The following is a 19934-nucleotide window of genomic DNA, read 5'->3' as shown; positions in this document are numbered from 1 at the left end:
TGTCAAAATTGGATGCGCATTTTCGTGCTAAACATTTTGATATATTATACGTTTTTACATCGTATGCAAAAGTTATAGCCGTTTTACATTTTCCCTACACTTTTTGCAAAACATGTCCAAATTTAAGTTTTTAAATTTTCCTAACTAGTAAATGTAGTAACATAACTACATCTGGAAGGATTTTAATTTTTGAATTTTTTATCATTTTCTTTTGCTTTTTAAAAAACTGAAAAGGCGATCTACAGGGTGTGTGTGTGTGTGTGTGTGTGTGTGTGTGTGTGTGTGTGTGTGTGTGTGTGTAGAGTTTGAAAATGGGACCTTTAGTACCGGTTCATGCCACGAACCGGTACTAATGCCTCCAACCCCCTTAGTACCGGTTGGTGGCTCGAACCGGGACTAAAGGTCTAACCTTTAGTACCGGTTGGTGCCACGAACCGGTACTAATGGGCATCGCACCCTTTAGTCCCGGTTTGTGGCACCAACCGGGACTAAAGGTCTCATTTGAACTGGGACTAATCCTTATATGATGCCCTAGCCGCTCGAACTGGGACTAATGCTCACATTAGTCCCGGTTCGTAATGCAACCGGGATTAATGCTCTTTTCTGGCCGAACCAAAGCCCTGTTTTGTACTAGTGTCTACTCATGTAACATCACCTAATGTGAAATAATGCATCCAAAAAGAGAGGGGAATACCAAAACAAATTGGAGGGAATGGGGGAGAATACCTCAAGGATGCTTGGGGGCCTCAGATCCACAAATTTGGGTGGAGGATGGAGTAGATCAAGGGGGGACTTGGTGTGAGGGAGAAGAGGAGCGTGAGAGAAAGAGCTCTTTGTTCTTGCGTTCGGTCGCCGCCACAGAGAGGTTGGGAATGGGTGGGTTGGGCCCCTGCGCGCTGTTAACCTATCAGGGCCAGACGCCAAGGTCCGTGGCGTCTGGGTCCTTTGCCACGTCAGCAGGTCAACGAGCAGGAGGGTCGTGCGGGCCAGGGGCCAGACGCCAGGATCCGTGGCGTCTCCTTCGCAACCCAGATGTTAGGGATGTTGGCGTCACCTAAAAAGGTTAAAATCGAAATAATTTCTGAACGAGGCCAACTACGGACTTTGTTAGCACAAAAGGTTAGAACAGTAATTTTGTCCGATGCGGGATGCGGCGTGGCGTTGTGGGCGTTGGATAAGTCCTGGTCGGATGCGTGGGTATGCTGCTACTACGAAGGTGCACGCATGCATGGGTAGGTAGAGGTCCGGCCGACACGAGACGGATGGTCAACTCGTGCGTTTCAATCCTGATACGGACCATCGTTCTCACTGACCCAGCCGACCAGGACCAACTCTTGAAGACAGGTTCAACAACAACAAAAACTCTTGAAGAAGACACGTCGACAGGAGCACGCAATGACGCAAGCGGGTTTTGAATTTCAGTTTCCGAAATATTTCAGTCAGTGAATTTCAGTAAAAGATCAGTGATATCTCTTTTCATTGCGGCCATGGGAGCACATTTTTCACTCCATACTTTGACTGAGATCGAATCAAGTATTTTAAAAATTCAAAAAATAATGTAGTAAAAATAATTTGTGTTCTTCTGAACTACTGAAATTGCTGCAAATTTTTGACCGAAATGCTATTATTTTAGTATATACCGAAATTAACGAAAGTGCATTGAAAGTGAAAACTGGTAAGCCTCACCCGATAGGGATGCACCCGCACCCAGGCGCACCCGTTATGGATGCTGCCGTACGTTAATTGGCCACCAGCCAGCTGCTTAAGCTCTCACACTACTTTGATTGAACAGCCGGTTTCTGAAAAGTAGCTAGGGTTAAACTAAACAATGTTCGGTCAGCCTGTGGGTTCCGACTTCCGACCCCACACTTGCAGCATGCGTTTCGTAAACAATTCAAGACGTGTGGTACAAGTTAGAACTTGTTGGATGTATACTTGGACGTCGGAAAATCCATCGCTGGCCGAAACCATTTTCACGATTCCTCTCAAGTCCTCGGTCGATAGTCACGGGAAAAAGTGATCGTGATCTTTTTTGTTAGGTATCCAAATTGAGGGCTTATTGTTGACTAATGTTTAGGTATGTGAAAGTAGGCACTTCATCCTACAAGCTTTTCAGTAAACTTTTCCCAACAACACGAGTAGAAATGCTGGTGGGTGTGATGTGCGAGCTTGTCCGTGCTGGCGTGGGTGCATCGCCTGGGATACTCGCAGTGCCGTAGCTCCCTGGCCGCCTGCACTCACTACGTGTGAATCCACAAGCTCCACGTCGACCTTCTCCTGTTGCTTGGCACGCGTCATCTGCTCGATGAAATGCCCAGCTGAGTTAAAGATGGGAAGGAAGAAGATTGCCACGTTGGCAACGCCTGGTCAAAACCACGCCAACTCAGCACAAAAACTACTTTTGCTGAGTCAAAGGACCAAACTAATCCGGTTTTATAAGTTGAGGGACTCTCAACTAATATTTGCCAATTTTAGAGTTGAGGGGCCATTTCTATACTTCCGAGAGACTTCGGGACGAAAAATACACTTTTTCCTTATTACAAGTAAACTAATTTACCACAGTTATACCGATAACATGGAGTCTAACTACTATCAAAAAAGATTTTTGACATAATAATTATAATATCAAACAAGTATATTTTCAATAACTTAACCTCAGTATATACAAGATTAGTTTGACCTTTAACTTTAACACCGAGCATTTGTCTCCCTAACCTCTGTCATACCGGCCTGGCAGTTCACACAGCACTACTTTTTTTAGAAATGACCACGTATGCTACCCAAAAACACGCAAGGGGAAAGGTGACAAAATTATGCTCCCTCTCTCTTTTCTTTAATCCGCTGCCACGTCAGAGTGTTTGCTATTCTCAAATGCATGATACCGGCTAAGATACTACCACTACTAGAAGAACGCCCGTGCGTTGCAACAGGGTCACATTAACTTTAAGAGTTCAATATTACGATATTGGCGACCTTTTTTACCATCAAATCCTCACACACACACTCTCTCCCCCCTCCCTCTTCCTCACTCTCCCTCCCTCTCTCTCTCTAACACACACACACACATAGCCTATTCTCCCCGCCGGTAAGACTTACTCAATTGGCAATAATGTGTGGACTTGTGGTGAGCTTGACTGGACTAATGGATAGTGTGATATATTCCCCAATCATTTAACAATGAAATTTCAGAAATGGGAATATTGTGTAACACCTCAAGTCGTTAGCTACAGTGACCTTCCCCTAATGATGCCATGTCATCAGGCTTGCTAAGCCAAACTGCCACTTGATAAAAATCAAACCCAATTCAAATTTAAAATAAAGTCAAATATATTATTTCATCAAGCAGTAAAACTAAAATGTTCACCATATTATATAAATTCCACTGATCTTTGACATGTTGAGCCCAACATTATTTTACCAAAAAAATTAAATCTTGTCAAATTAATAAGAGGTCCAGCAGTAGTTAAAATAACCAATTAAATATAAACCTAATTTTATGTATTTCCTTTTGGCCCCAAACTTTTTGTGCCACCTAAAAATATTGTGCTCGAATTGTGTGCATAGTTTCACAATTAACAAAATCCATTTAGTTGATATAAGAATAAGTAGAAAACGGTGTTAAAAAGGAGAAACGGATTAGAATACATTAAAAACCAAAAGGACGATGAAAAAGGGGATCCCCCCAACCCCCGGGCCTTGCCACCGAACCGGCCCAGTGGTGTCCCCGCACGGTCGTCTTCTCCTATTCCCCGAGCCCGTCTCTACAGAGCCGGGCTCCCGCCCGACCACCTCGCCGGCATCGAAGGGGAATGGATAAGGGTGACGCCCTGCCTCCCCTGCCCCCATGGCCTCATTCCTCCTCGACGCCCCCTCCCAGATCCACTTCTCCTCCTCGCTCGCTCGATCCCGGTGATCTGGACGAAGTCAGATGCCACGGCCACCATGACCGACCCCATCCACACGGCCACTACCCTCCCTGCTGGCTAGGAGCTTGTCGAGGAGCTCCGAATGCCTCCACTACTTCGTCTGCGCCAACGAGATCAAGTCCAGCACCCCCAGATTGACGTCGTTGCCGTCTTCCTCAAACTTCGGCCACCGCGACATTGCCGTTCGATCCACGCCGCCCCGAGCTCCCCTGTCTTCCCCTAGGGTGCCATTGACACCGCCGTGATCTCCTCTTGCCTTTCCCCAGTTTCCCCTCTCGTTTTCTCTCGTTAGGTATTTCGCCGTGGCCGAGAACCGCCGTACGCCATGGCCATTGCAGGGGTAGCCACTGAGCTCTAGAATGGCGGAGAAGGTGTGGAGAGGCAAGAGGTCTAGGGTGGCGTCAGCTGGCTGTGGTGGAGGTGATTATGCGAGAAGAAGCCGGAGCGAAATGAGAGGTCACAATTGGATAGAATCGCAAAAAAATCATAACCAGGAGAACTCATTCCAAAAAATGCTAATATCGATGGAGGGGTGATTTCCTTCAATAGGTGGAAAACATAGAAAGTATTGGATGTTATCAAGGAAAGGTAAAAATTTAGGAAAGTCGGGATTTTGAACTGATTTCTATGCAAATGGGGTTTTATTGTTTGGTAACATGATATCAGTACCTGCCCGTTTGTGACGTGTCTGATTAGAAAAATTTGCAAATGTTAAGAAACTATTTATTGGGAGAAAAGTTTATGACATGTCTGTTATTTGTTTTATAAAACAAATTTCACTAATGAGAGAAATCGATTGATTTAGATAAGTTAGGAAAGTTAGATTCAAATCTATTATTTGTTTCTTAAAAATTTGTTATTTGTTTCCTAAGACAAATTGAACCAATAAAAGGAATCGATTGATATGAATAATTTAAGGAAGTTAGATCCGTGATTTGTTATATGTTAGGAAAGTCCTGGTTGTAATAAAGAGTGAAGAGAAAAATAAACCAATGGACCAGGATGGGAGGGGTGGTGGGAGGAGAGACGGAAAAAAATCAGCGAAAATAAACCATGGAGACTATTCACCAACTGATCCATTAGGAGTAGAGATGGACCGCCTAAGGCTGGTCATAGTGGAGAGTAACTTGTACTAGTGTCATGCATATGACACTAGTCTCCTCCATAGTGCAAAGCAGTGGCGAAGGCAGATTTTTTTTATAGGTGTGACGGAGTTCACGAAGGACGAAAACAATAATATATAATATAATCAAGATGTGTTATAGTTAATATAACTGATAATATAACTATGTGCGGATCGTTGCCATCTTAGTAGATTAGAACAACAAATTCACTGGTTGTATACACATAATCAAAATTAACCGGTTGTATATAACTAATCAAAATTATAAAGATTGATGTTTGATAGTTTATGGACTATAAAAAATTGGACAAAAGGATTACAAAATTTTAGGGCTAATATGGCTGTGATCCTGACCTGATGTCGCTGCTTCCGGCTCGCCGTCGCTGGCACATAAGCTCGTCGTTTTGTGGTTTGCGGCGCAGTGTTTCACTGGCCACCGAGTTCCCCGCAGTGCCATCCGCCGCCGTCGCCGCGTTTGTCAAGCATCATCGCCGGGTTCCCGAGTTGCCCTAACTGAGGTAGATCGTGCCGCTATTCCGTGACTGCGGCTGTGTGCACGCGATTTCCATGCTGTGAATCACTGCGTAACTGGACAGATCGAGCTGGGCTACATACAGCTAGGTGGGCTGCTGGGAGGATAACTGGGCCATTGGCAATTAAGTTTTAGGCCCCTGCGTGTCTCCTGCTCCTCCAAACTGATGAAATGGATAGAACTCCATCGACCAACGCTCAAACTCCAGATATATAGTATACATACGCGGTATTTAGCCAAATTTTAGGTATGGCAGCCGCCAAACCTCGCCATATTGCTAGATTCGCCCCTGGTGCAAAGTAATATAGTAGTAGTATCATAGATGGCTTCATTTATTAGCTTGTAGAATTATTTCCTCTTGGGAAGCGCTACGTTACAGTAACATATGTTACTCTAAACATATCTCTCATCATTAAATACATGCAACATAAGAAAATTTGTTTCGAAATGGGTTAGTATACTACTCTCTCCTTCCATCTACTCCCTCCGTCTAGGTGTGTAAGTCATCTTACGAAAACCAAATAATCCCAAAACATTTAGGCGCGGTGCATTAAATTCTATCTCGTTTCTTGTTTCTTGACATATCAACCAATAAGAGATGTGGGGTGTGCATGCTTTTAATGACTTGAGACTACCAAACACAACATGCACTGGTTAGTTCATTGCATGCAATGCTATTAATTAGCAAATGAACATTAAGTTCTCTTATTTTCTCCTCCTCCTTGGTCATGGTGCACAACCTAAGATGACTTACTCACCTAGACGGAGGGAGTATATAGGGTCTAATGCGTTTTTTGAGGCTAACTTTGACCAAGTGTTAGAGAAATAATATATGACATGCAAGTTAAACAAAGCATACCGTCAAGTTCGTGCGTGAAAGGAGCTTCCAATGATATAATTTTCACATTATACATCCCATGCATTATTAATCTTATCAATAGTCAAAGACGGTTTTGAAACACGCACTAGGCCCTATATACATGAAAGGAGGGAGTAGCTAAGTTACTCCCACCATGACTAGTCTAATCCCCCCTAATTTCACTTGCGGCCCTCCGTCCCTTAATTATATCATGGCCATTAGTTATTAATTAGCCTCTAAATCCCCTGTGAGTCTAGCATTACTCATACAGAGGTGGAGGAGAACGAACCTAGTAAAAAAACTTATCTTCTCTCAGTTAGGAGATGATGTCCTAGCAACCGTATCTCTCATCATATATTTAGCTACATTTAGTTAGTATAGGTAAGACTAGAAGACGATCCACTGTACATCTTTTCTTAATATCATCTTTGAATTAAGTTACAGACATAAGATTAAACAATATCATTTTTGGTAGAAGAGATAAGACAGTATGTAAACTGATGATGCACATGCTCTAAGATCTTCTTTTGGGTTTCATGCATAGTCAAGTATAGAACGAAAGAAAATGAGCAACATAATGACTTGGTTATTTAGTCAAATATTTGGTGGGAAGAGACCGAATAAATTTTTGAGCGAAGTCTAATTTTTTCCATATATAAATAACATAAGTTAACTTCTTTTGACTTTTGACCAGGTACACTGATGTGGTAAAAGTAAAATGAAATCACCCATGATACCTTAGCTACTTTTCATAGTTGGGTGACTCACTATGGCTAGGAACAACATTTTTTGATATAGGACATTTCATTGACTTGATATATTGAAGTGATATAACCGCATCAAAAGAATGCCCGGCCTCTGCATAGCATGATGCACAAAGCCAAGTTCAACAGTTTCAAAAATAAATATCATTTTGCAACAATAATAAATCATTCCAGCCTAGAGTGGGTAAGATCCTATCCGCAAATTACACCGCTATCCATGGGGGGATAAAACCTCACTGGCCGTGCTCTACCATGTAGACACCATCATAAAAACGTCTTTATTTTTCGGCCTCTACATGATAGATCAAGTAAAGAGCCATCACATACATACATGAATAACATTGTGGCCAGGAACAGCTATGAAGCATTTTGCTTAAGCGGAAGGTCATACGGACATGTGATGTAAAACAGTAAACATATGAGTAAATATAAGTTATATGTAATAAAATTTTCACCATTTGGACATTTTCTGAATAGAAATAGGATATTTTACTTTTTGTGGTGAATAAGATCTCGGCTTACACCCTATAAACACGGTATTAAATTAGATTAGCGTCCTAAGCCAGATGTAACACTCAGCTTTAAATGATGATTCAACTATTGCAGGGGCAGCGGACCGCACCTTACCATCTGTTCTAGTACAAATCAACAATGGTCATATTTTTCTGATTACTGACTGCCCCATTTGATTTAATCTTCTCAATTCTCAAGTGATAAACGAAATAACAAATATTGTACTCTCTTCAATCCATATTAATTGTCGTTGATTTAGTACAATTATTTGCACAGTTGTAGCATCAATCTTTGTTTGCATTTGTAAATCTGCAATCTTCATTTCCTCCTGTTTGATTTGCTGTTTCCCGCGTCCATTGTTGACGTGCCTGGTTTTCTTAAGCATGTTTACTGCCGCTACGAGCCTTGAAGGTTTCGTCAGTTTTTGTCTCTCTGGATCTTACCACATCGACCGGATCAGCTTTGAACAAGGCATCCACTATTATATCTGTCAATTCCTTCATGTCAGGTCACCTGGGTCGTCTCCCTCTAGCCATGTACCAATCACGGCAAGAACTCCATGTCCGGACGCGGTGCGAGTCATGCTCCAAGGGAGCTCCGCCGGATACTTCGATAACGCGACAGGAAGTGGAACAGGTGTCTTCCCCGTGGACTTGTGGGTCGTTGGCACCGTGCGGTACAAGTTTGGCGAGCGGATGACAACGTCGGCGAGCATGCTGTTGGTGAAGTGCCCGCTTGTGCTGCAGCTGATGGAGGCCTCAACCAGGGTCGAGTGTATTGTGATCAGCTCTTGAATCTACCAGGTAGAGCTTTGTATCCTGGCCGATGCTGGTGCACTGCCCTCATCTGGAAAACGGCACTAGATACAAGCGCCCGTCCTTCACAGGCCCGACTTGCTCTGAGTTTTTCTTTTTCGGTTTTGCTAATTCTTACCTAGACGAGAATTGACAAAGTCTCAGCTAAGTCCTATGCTATTTGATTAACCTTTTTTTTCTTGAATTGTGACTTCCTCCGAATTGGTTCAGTCATTTCAGTAAAACATGCGAATGCTTTTTTATAGATGGAAGGAGAGAGCGACCCTATGTTGGTGTGTTTCAATGATTTTTTTATTTTGACTTCAAATTAGCCAGGTGGAATCTAATTTAGAAGCCCTTGTTGATATGAAGCCAATGATGAAACCGAATCACAAATCGGTATAGTCTACAAAGCATTTTTAGTCTTGAAAACACCTTTGAATGGGATAATGTCACCATGATTTGTTCTTGGTTGTGCGCACTTAGCAAATCCACTTTTTCCTTGTATGTGCACCTAGTAATGATTTCTTTTGCATGTCAAGCATAATTTGGGATTAACTTCATTGCATAGAGCAGGAACACTTTTGCAGTAGATTGGATCACGCTACACTGCTCGAATTCTAACATTCACTCGTTCGAATTTCTGTTTTACATGGAGTGGACTATATAACGACTGTTTGGTTGTTGCCAAACTCTCCCGCTCGAGCTCTAGCACGACAAGGCACGCGAGGGCAGCTGTGCGTGGTTTCTTGTCGCACCAAGCAAAGAAGAGCAAACGTTCTTTTTGCAGGCGCACGAGTCCGAGAAGAGCACTCACGCGAGGGTGGCTCCTATTTGTCGCGCAGGTCGCCACCAGATTTCATCTCCACCAGTTTTTGGAAGGTTCTAGATCTGAACCGGGTTTTTCCCTATCGATTTTAATTTTTTTATCATTTTTACTTTCACTTTTCTTTTTTGTTTTCCATTTCCCTTTCCATTTCCTTTTTCTTTCTTTTTTATCTATTTTTTTCATTTATTTTCTTTTATTTTTGTTTTTCTAATTTGTGAACATAATTTAAATTCTGAACAATTTTTTAAATTGTGAACATTTTTTGAAATCATGACCAATTTTCAAATATGTGAATATTTTTTCAATTCCAAACATTTCTAAAATACATGAACATTGTTTTCAAACTCACTAGAAAAATATAAAATTCATGAACATTTTCTGAATTTTGGGAAGATTTCGGACAGGGGAGCAATTTTTTGAACCGTTGAATATTTTTTCATATTTGGGAATAATTTTTGAAAATTAGGAACTTTTTTTATTTTGACAACCTTTTTATGTGTTCATGAATACTTTTGAATCAACATTTTTTATTTTGGAAACATTTTTTGACATTTAGGAAAAATATACAAAATTTCCCACTATTTTTGAATATTTGAAGATATTATAGAAATTCATGAACATTTTTTTAGAAATTCATGAACACTTCTCGAATTTGTGAGCATTTTTTGAAATATACGAACATTTTTTGAAACCGAGAGAATTCATCATTTTTTTGAATATATGAACATTTGTCAGAATCACGAATATTTTCAGATTTGCCAAAAATAATCAAAACTATGGTTTTTTTAATTTGAGGACATTTTATGTTCTATTTAAAAATTTGCAAATAAAATAAATTCGGTTCTCTTTCGAAGTCATGAATTATTTAAAAAAAAAGAAAACACAAAAAAAATCAAATTGAGAAAAATGTGGGCATCGCGCTCTGGACATGGGCCGGTCCAAAAGGGCACAAGGAGGAGCTGGGGCTAAACGTTCGCTTGATCCCTGGTGCGCAGATCGCCAAATTGGGGGTCCCTTATGGCAGCAGAGCATTTTTTTTTATGATTGCATGATTATCAACCCCTAGGAAGAAGAAACAAGACCAAGTCGGCCGAGCCCAACACACTTCATGGATGAAGTGAGTTATGATTCCCTGCTAGCACATAAGGATTGATGTGGTGGTGAGTGAAGGGCATAGTTTTAAAGACCAGACCAAAGCGTTCGTTGGACCCAAAAAAACCTAGAACTGGTGTGTCTTGAAGCTCTAGGTACGACCCCCCACCCCCATCAAACCGGTGAGAATTGGTCAAACGGTGACGTTTCTTCTTGCGTGTAAGTCAAACGGTCAGGTTAATTTGGGAATGAAGCGGGCGTACCGACCAACATGGTATATTCGCATGTATGATGTATACGCTACTTGTAACCATACCCGTGACACGAAGGACTAAAGGAGGGGGGAAACCAGGGCACGACTACCTTTGACAATGAACCTCATCCACATGCGTCCTACCATGAATCCACCGGCTTTAAAAATGGATTAGCATTATTCATGTGTATGAGTCAGCCAAAAGTATCAGCCGGAAGCAATCAATCATTTGCACTTCCGCCAGTTTACATGTACGAGACGTAAGTCGGGCGAGGGGCGCGCAATGATGCCGTGGAAGACATGGTGACTATTAGCACACGATTTGACAACCTCCAATTCTATCCTGATCTAGTAGAGTGCATGTGTTTTTATTATACACATGTCTTTGGCAGCACATACAAAGTACAAAATTTGTTTTGGTAGATCCAGGATACAATGATAGTGTGACAAAAGTTACCTATAATTAGTTGTCTTGCATCTATGTACCACCAAACCTCCAAGCTCAAAGATGTTCACAATACGTCATATGTGACATGAGTTTGCCTACAAGCAATTATCAGAATAAAGTTGAAACAACTATTGGACGATGTACTTTTTTAATGTACTTTTGTCTTGTTAAGTAACGTGTTCAGGAGAGTGGAACTAAATTTGGAAGATGAAGATGTTGAGTCAGCAAATTAATCCTAGATTATCGAGATTGGATATGGTTATCTCTCTTCACGCTTTGGCGGCTCATGGTTGTACCTTTTCCAAGACTGACCCCTCCTCTCTTTTTTCTTAAAAAATAACCCCGTCCTAATTCAACCATAGATTCAGCACCAACAGGTGGAAAATTGATGCACAAATTATTTTACAGTCGCAAAATCATAATTCGGTGGAAGGAAAAAAATGCAATCACCGTATATAATGTGCCTTATATTAGCACCTAGGGAATACATTCCTTGTATTAGATTTACTCATTTTTTTAACCCATATAAACCCCAACATATATAAATACACTCTGGAAATTCCAACTGTTAGCCCCAAAATATGTGCTTGTGCCCCAATAAGAGTTATCCACGTAGTCGGAGAGGTGGTTACCGATGGATGCTGTTCGACATTGTGAATGCTGAGCCAAAATCCCTCTCCCGGCTGGATTTTGGTCCAGCCTACTGCGAGGATCCCGTGTCGAGAGGAACTTAAGTTGAAACATGAAGATGCAAAGCTTGCACAAATCCAGATCATCCGGACATGAGATGGTGGCCCATCCTCACACTTTAGCAACTCCAGGTTGTTCCTTTATTGGACTCTATTTTGGTAAATGTGCACAGTCACCAACACAAAATTAACCTTCCCCTATTTTATTTTATTTTGAAAATGACTCACCTTCCCTTCCACACACTACTACCGAAACACGACATAGTGACAATGTTTGGTGGGAGTTAGGATATTTATTGCGTGACGGCTATAAAGGGGGGGGAGCGGCCGGAAGAGGTGCAGACCCCCCATGACAACCTAAATACAAGTAAGGTAACCTAATATCGTAGGTGTTCTCTCACCGAACTTCCAATGAGAGTCGTGTTCGAAGGCAAGGTATTATTCGCTCTAACATCGTACTCTGTTGAATCATAGTACAAAGGTAGATTATTTGGGTAATGGCATAACTAAATTAGTTCATAGATTTGTTCTCATGCCATTAAAAAGTTAATTTTGTGAATAATTGGTCAACCTTACAATGCAAACCTTTGTAGTTGGCAATGCTCAAGGTCTAGCCGTGAAATTATTGTGTGCTGCAATTGCTCGGTGATGGGGTTTGTGTTTTACTACAGGGCACGGGATTTGGTTGGCTCGGAACTAGTTACCCACTTAATAGCAATTGTTAGTGTTATACTATATTAGATGCACCAAGGAACTATCTTTTACGTAATCTTAATGTTCGTAAGTGTCGTTATGCAGCTATACTGAATGAAAGAAACACTCAAGTTGCGAATTTTTTTTCCTTTTGAAGTAGAAGTAGACAAGGGTGTGAATATATTTAGTTGGCACTTTGAGTTAATGAGGTCATATGAATAGTATGTGCTATTGGACCAGAATGACTGGAAATAGTCCAGTGATGCTTAAGAGGAATATAAGAATAGCAGATTTCCATATAATCGGTATGGAGAACTACATATTGGTACGCCTAAAAAAGGATTATGAGGTTTGTCCCAAAATGGAATGATTGGAATAATTAGCTGACGATATGTGCAAAACCATACAGAAAATGTACTCTGCATTTACATTGTAATTCTAAAATTGTGAGTCAAAACTAGTCATCTCAATCCAGATTAATTTCCTCATGAAATAATTTACCTGTACTACTACAAAAGATTGAATTCATATTGTATAGCTATGAAAAAGGTAACATAAGTACTCTTCAAAACATCACATCATGTCTACGAGAATTGTAGAAAATGGCTCCATAGTCCAATGCAAAAGCATTCAATATTGTTATTTCAAACTAAGGTTGTATCTATGTAATGCAGCAATATCACTGGAATTTGAGAGGAAATAGTTCAATCTTCGCTTGTCGTAATTCGTATGGAGGAGATGCCGCTTGCGGCCTATTGGTGTTAACCTTTCTATACCAAGGTACTAACTAGGATAAATTCTTCCCCAAAAGAGAAATCCTTTGGAAGTTATGCAATTACAACATGCCATGCCAGCACTAAATTAACCCCTCCACCCCTCCCCTGCACACACACACACACACACACACACACACACACACACACACACACACACACACACACGCACACACACACAAAGAGATTAAAAAGGTTTTGCAAATACGACGTTCTCTCCCAACACTAAAAAAATCCCATCCTCCTCCTCCTCTACACATAGGGCAGCTGAATTCTCTCAAAGACAAACTATCAGGCACCACCTTTGCCACCTGACCGTTCCTACAATTAATATTCCAGGGGCATCATCTCAGCGCTCCATGGCCTCACTACTAAAGCGATTCAGCGATATAGCACAATCGCCAAAAGGGTGCCGCTACAACCCAGAGAGATCCGGCTCCGGTATTGTCTCTGCTATTATGGAACCAACCGCTGCACGTTTACGCATGGTCGGGCCTCTCATCCACACCAACGCGCGTGAGATCCTAGAGGTTACACTACCGAACCTCAGTTGGAGCAATAGGAGGCCATTCCAAGCAGCCATACTGTCATGTGGTCTATGTCGCAGGTGGATCGGTAGTGGCACCGTCTATATGTTCAAGTAAGCAATTGATTGTCAACTCAACAACTCCCCTTAGCATCCAGTTAATTTTATTCTATGTGTGCTTGACATGATTCGTATTTTTTTTTTTTGCAGAGGTGAGATGGGATTTTGTAAACAAGAGTGTTTCTCCGACTATATCGTGGAGCAATTGGAAAAAGAGACATAGAGGGTGAGACGGTGTGGAAGAGAAAAGGTGCCAACAATAGAGGACAAGGAGGGCGACCAGAATTGCATTTTCTTCACCTGCGCTGGTAGCCTATGATGCACCTTTATGATGCACCTACATCTATGTCTGAGAGATGTATGGGCTTAGAAGGACTGGAACCTATTTTTCACAACTGTATAACTTTGTGCTTTTGTAAGTAATAGAACACCTGATGGTTAGTAAATAGCAATACACTTTTGATCATGGCACAAGCATATCTCTTCCTTCACATGTAACGAGGGATGCATACACTCGAGATAGTGTTCACCTTTTTGCATGCTAGCTATATAACACTCACGTATAGATTGTCACAACTAGCTCGATGTGAAAGCTACACTGCTTTATACTTTTGCTAACTATGGAATAAAAGTTGTTTGCCTACGAGACAAGATCTGTTAGCTCGCTGGGAAAGAAGGTTTACATCCAAAACATGCATGGTCCCGGCTGTATATTAACACATCTAAAATATGATTGAGTGTAATCCATATGTTTGGCTAAGATTTACCCCGAAAGCACCACTTAATTTCCGTGTATGCCTTCCCCAAAAGCACTGTCCGGAAGTAATCCATCATGAGCAGTTCAGCGAGCTTGCGTCGGCGAAACGCGAGTGGGGCGAGTGGGTGCACAACAAGCCCGTGGTGACCCATAAACAACACTGGATATAAGAATATACATCACTCAAAAAATTGTTTTGATGGTTCCAAGATAGCATGATAGTGTGCCACAAGTTACCTATAATAAGTTGTCATGTGTGTACCACGGAAGATCCAATCTCAAAGGTGTTCACAATACATCAGTGTGACACAAGTATGGCTACAAAAATCATCACAATAAAGTTGAAAATGCTGTAAACGGTGGGAGCAATTCTACAGGTTGGTTCGCGCAACCGTTCTTTTTCCGGGATCAAGAGGCCCAGAAGAGCACTCATGCGAGCACAACAGTTTTTTGCCTGCACGATTGTCAGCCCTCGGGATGAAAAAACAAGACTGAGTTGGCCCAGCTCAACACACTTCACGGGAGAAGAGAGAGTTATGATTCCCTGCTAGCACATAAGGGCTGATGTGGAGGTGAGTGAGAGGCATAGTTTTAAAAACCAGACCAAACCATTGGTTAGACCCAAAGAAACCCAGATCTAGTGTGACCTCAAGCTCCGACATACGACCCTCCCTCCCCTCAGTCAAACCAGTGAAAACTGGTCAAATAGACTGGTTAATTGGGGAATAAACCGGGTGTATCGACCAAAATGTCATAGGAGAAGAGGAGTCGACAGGCCCGTGCATATATTCGCATATATACACTACTTGTAAGTTGTAACCATACCCGTGACACTAAGGAGTAAAGGAAGAAAATGAAACAAGGAACAGCAAATCACTGGCAACAAACCTCGTTCACATGCATCCTATCAGGAATCCATCAGCTTTAAAAATGGATTAGCTCTATATTCATGTGTATGTGTCGGCCCATAGTATTGGCCGGAAGCAATCAATTGTTATCAGTTCGGCCAGTTTAAATGGGCGAGACGTAAGCCGGGGCGAGGGACACGCAATGAGGCCGTGGAAGACATGGTGACTACTAGACAACATACAATTTGACACCTATCAAATTCTATCCTGATCTAGTAGAGTGTGTGTTCTCGTTATTCACATGTCTTGGGAAGCACATACAAAGTACACAATTAGTTCTGGTAGATCCAAGATATCATCACCCGCAAAAAAAAAGAAAGATCCAAGATATCATGATAGTGTGGCAGAAGTTACCTGTAATTAGTTGTCTTGCATCTATGTACCACCGATGCTCCAAGCTCAAAGATGTTCACAATACGTCATATGTGACACGAGTCTGCCTACAAACAATTATCAGCATAAAGTTGAAAAACCTATTGGACGCTGTACTTTTGTCTTGATAAGTAATGTGTTCAAGCGAGTGGAACTAAAGTTGGAAAATGTAGATGTAGAGTCAGCAAATCAATCCCAGATTATCAAGATTTGATATGGTTCTCTCTGTTCACACTTGGGCTGCTCGTGGTTCTACCATTTGCAATACTCGATTTTGGTAATAGCATTCCACGTAATTAACCCCTCCTCTCTTTTTCTAAAAGATAATCTCTTCCTCATTCATCCATCGATTCAACACTAACAGGTGAAAAATTGACGCATAAATTATTTTACCAGTGGCAAAATCATAATTCGGTGAAAGGAAATTTAGGAAAATGCAATCACTATATATAATGTACCTTGTATTAGCACCTAGGGAATACATTCCTTGTATTAGATTTATTCGTTTTTGTAACCCATATAAACCCCAAAATATATAAATATATACTCTAGGAATTCCTAGTGTTAGCCGCAAAAAATGTGCATCTACCCCAAAAATAGTTATCCACGTAATGGGAAAGTTGGTTACCGATGGCCGGGGAGGACCCCATGGCGGAGCACGGCCTCAATCTTGCCATCAAAGACTACCCATTCGCTAACGATGGGCTCCTCATCCGGGACGCCATCAAGGGGTGGCTACTGGTATACGTCTCCCAGTATTACCCGGAAGCTGCCACCATCGCCAGCGACGTGGAACTACAGGCGCTCTAGAAGGAGGTGCGCACCGAGGGACATGGCGACAAGAAGGATGCGCCCTGGTGGCCTAAACTAGATATGCAGGAGAACCTAGCGCACAAGCTCACCACCATCATGTGGGTCGTGGCGGCGCACCACGCGGCGGTAAACTTCGAGCTGTAAGACTTCGGGGGACACTTCCTGAACCGCCCCTCCATCGCACACACCAACATGCCGGTGGAGGAGCCAGTGGACACCGCGACCTTTGAGTAGTTCCTGGACAACCCGGACCAGGCGCTCCGAAAATGCTTCCCGTTGCAGGTGCATGCAAAGCTGGTGATGACGGTGTTGGACGTGTTTTCCAGTCACTCTCCTGACGAGGAGTACCTCGGAGGGATGGAGAGTGCACCGTGGGGTGACGACACCATAATGCAGGCGGCATACCTAAGGTTCAGCGAGTGTCTTAAGGAGGTGGACGGGATCATCGACATAAGGAACAAGGAGAGGAAGCTCAAGAACCGGTGCCGCGCCTGCATCATGCCGTACCAGCTCATGAAACCATTCTCCTAGCCCGGCGTCACCGGCAAGGGCATCCCCAACAGCGTCTCCATCTGATCCTACAGAGCTACAATAAACCACATGTCTATGATCCATTTTCCAGCTGATGAGTTCGACGCACTTGTGGAAAACCTGTTGTGAGGTGCTTGCCGTCTGAACACCTACAACGTCGTGAAAACTCACAAGCACCAATCTTACATTCTTAATAAGTTGGTCCCAATTCTCTCAACATGCAAAGTGTCCGCCTTAACGACACCACTAAGGGCATGCATTTAAGTCTTTTCTCCCACTAACCCATGCATAATCTGCCACATAGCCAAACGTCCCGACTAAGGCCATGCATTTAGGTCTTCTCTCTCACTAAGCCATACACAATCTGCCACATATGCAAATGTATAAATTACAATTATTTTCGTATTGATCTATGGATGTAATGCTGCCACATCATACATGCATGGTAGTCATCCTTTACATATTTGTTTGAAATGGTATTTTTGGAGACTTTCTTTTAGAGACTTCCTTTGCATGTTAGTCAAAAGTATATATATTCTATTTTTAGAGACTTTCTTATATTTTTCCGTCTTATATTTTCTTTTCATTAGATTTAGTTATTTTTACCAACTATTTACGCATTTTTTTAACAAAGTTACTGCAACAACGTGCGGGGTATCATCTAGTTATTACAAGTTTTTGACAATCTTCACAGAAACTCCGACAGAACAAAAGGCAAAAACCGAAAACCACCATCTCCAGCAAGATGCTAAGAAGACCAGTTGTTGGTTAAGCCAAGGCCGTCACTGTTGCCGTAATAGATTATTTGCTTCATTCTTTCAAATTAATATTTCTATAATGTATAAACTATGGCGGGTACTTCAGTTCAATGATCTATACATCAAAGCGAAAGCTTATTTCAAGAGAATAATAAGAAGACTCGACGTTTCACAGAAGGCATGGCAAATGTTGGTTTCTCTTTGTAGATATAATCTACATCATCTACAACTTCAGTTTTGAAAGTTGGGGTTTGCTTCGTACAACTCCTTTAGAAATGTGTACAAATCACTTCTTCTTCGATGTACAACCCCCTTAGACACATCGGTGTACCAGATCTGTCCATACCCCTTCTTAACAAAGGGCATGATGGTCTTTTTAAAGTACATTTCTTTATATACGGCTTGTGTACGTCCTGCACACACTCTCTCCGCCCTGGGCCGATCCATTTTATACATTTTTTCGCTTCGGTAAACCTTCAAAAAATAAATGCCTTGATAACATTCGAACCCAGCACCTATTTGCTTAGTACAACCACAATAACGAATTGGCCAACTTTCTTATTGTGTATCATTACCTTCTTTTTCTTCTTCAAATATAACACTAACCAATGAGAGCCTATTTATTTTTTCTTTTCAGTTTTCATTGGTCCGATTTTTTTTTCAATTTCCTTTTCTTTTGAAAAAATCATAAACTATTTTTAAATCATGAACTTTTTCTTCAATTCATGAACATTTTATTAAATCCATGAATTTTGTTTTCAAATCGTCAAACTCTTTTCAACTTTTATGAATTTTTTACAAAGCCCGCGATTTTTTTCAAAATTAATGAACATTTTCAGATCAATAAACACTTGGGCCGACCCTGCTATTTCTTTTCAGAACTATGAACATTTTTCAAATCTGCATCAACCTAGTAGTCAGGTCAGGTGAGGTTTGGCGGGTCAAGCTCTCCCAGATCCATACCCGAATGTTTAACGGGTGTACAGTCTGCACACGATCCTAGAAGGAGGCCCATGCTGTAAGCGGATGGGTGACCCGACCCAATAGTACACCCGTCGGGTCTAACATTTCAATTCATTTTTATTTTGCCGAACTGACTTAATCTTGCGTTTATCATTCCTTTGAACTCTGCCGATTGCTTTCTTTGTCCCCTTTATAGTACAGCACAGCCAGCCGTGGGCTCAAGCAAGCGAGGTGGGACTAAATGAGCTACTCCTATGTTCATTTTGTTGCCAACCACGTACAACACCATTTTGAAGTTACATACATTTTTCTTGAGCAAATGAAGTTACATACATAGACTAGTAGTATTTATACAATTCAACTATGGGCCTTACCATTCTGAAGCGATCGACAAGAAATAAAAGGCAGAGCAAAGGCGCATACATGCATCCTTACCGGCAGTGTTGGTGTGTACTAAACTAACCTAGAAAAATAGTGTGTACTAAACAAATTAATTACCATGTATCTTCACCACACACCTCGTATGAAATAAAAATGTATTACCCATTGGGCCACCCAAAGGGCAAAACCCCATGCCCATACCCCACTCATGATTAATCAGGTTACCCATCGGGCTTATCAATGGTTGAATATGGTGACCCATACCCTACCCATTGAGGTCAGGTGTCCATGGGCGCGGTCGCCCATGGGTCGGATTACCGGGTTGAGACGTGAGCGATGTCGTTGCCTAGTTGGGCCAAGGCCTAATCATCTTTTTCTACTTTTTTATTTTCTTTATCCGTTAATTCATTTTTCTTTTCTTGAACTTTATTAATATTTTTTTCATAAGTTCAAAAGGTTGAAATGTTGTTTGGAATACAAAAATTGTACTTGTTTTTAAATATTGTTTATAATTTTTAAAAATGTTCTGGAATTTCAAAAGATGTTCCCGCTTTATACTACTTTTTGTTCACAAATT

The 19934-nt window shown here is 41.5% G+C and overlaps 1 protein-coding gene and 1 pseudogene across 1 annotated transcript; both read left to right on the top strand.

Moving 5' to 3' along the window:
• The first annotated feature begins 12131 nt into the window (after window positions 1-12131).
• On the top strand, window positions 12132-14340 carry LOC123083246 (uncharacterized). The gene is made up of 4 exons (XM_044505329.1): window positions 12132-12257; window positions 13190-13295; window positions 13628-13928; window positions 14025-14340. Exons 1-4 carry the CDS (start codon window positions 12234-12236, stop codon window positions 14095-14097), a joined length of 504 nt encoding a protein of 167 aa, XP_044361264.1. The 5' UTR covers window positions 12132-12233; the 3' UTR covers window positions 14098-14340.
• A 2201-nt stretch (window positions 14341-16541) lies between these two features.
• LOC123083245 (lipoxygenase 7, chloroplastic-like) lies at window positions 16542-17300 on the top strand (annotated as a pseudogene).
• Window positions 17301-19934: the final 2634 nt, after the last annotated feature.

Source organism: Triticum aestivum, chromosome 4A (assembly GCF_018294505.1).
Source record: "Triticum aestivum cultivar Chinese Spring chromosome 4A, IWGSC CS RefSeq v2.1, whole genome shotgun sequence".
In the NCBI taxonomy this organism is placed as follows: domain Eukaryota; kingdom Viridiplantae; phylum Streptophyta; class Magnoliopsida; order Poales; family Poaceae; genus Triticum; species Triticum aestivum.
This window is presented reverse-complemented; position numbering and strand designations above follow the sequence as displayed.

What these genes read in the sequence shown, in the direction of transcription:
- LOC123083246 (XM_044505329.1), top strand. Translation starts at nt 12,234, where the DNA reads ATGAGAGTCGTGTTCGAAGGCAAG. An exon ending in GAGTCGTGTTCGAAGGCAAG is followed by an intron (nt 12,258 to 13,189) that starts GTATTATTCGCT and finishes TATGTAATGCAG; the next exon opens with CAATATCACTGGAATTTGAG. An exon ending in GGCACCGTCTATATGTTCAA is followed by an intron (nt 13,929 to 14,024) that starts GTAAGCAATTGA and finishes TTTTTTTTGCAG; the next exon opens with AGGTGAGATGGGATTTTGTA.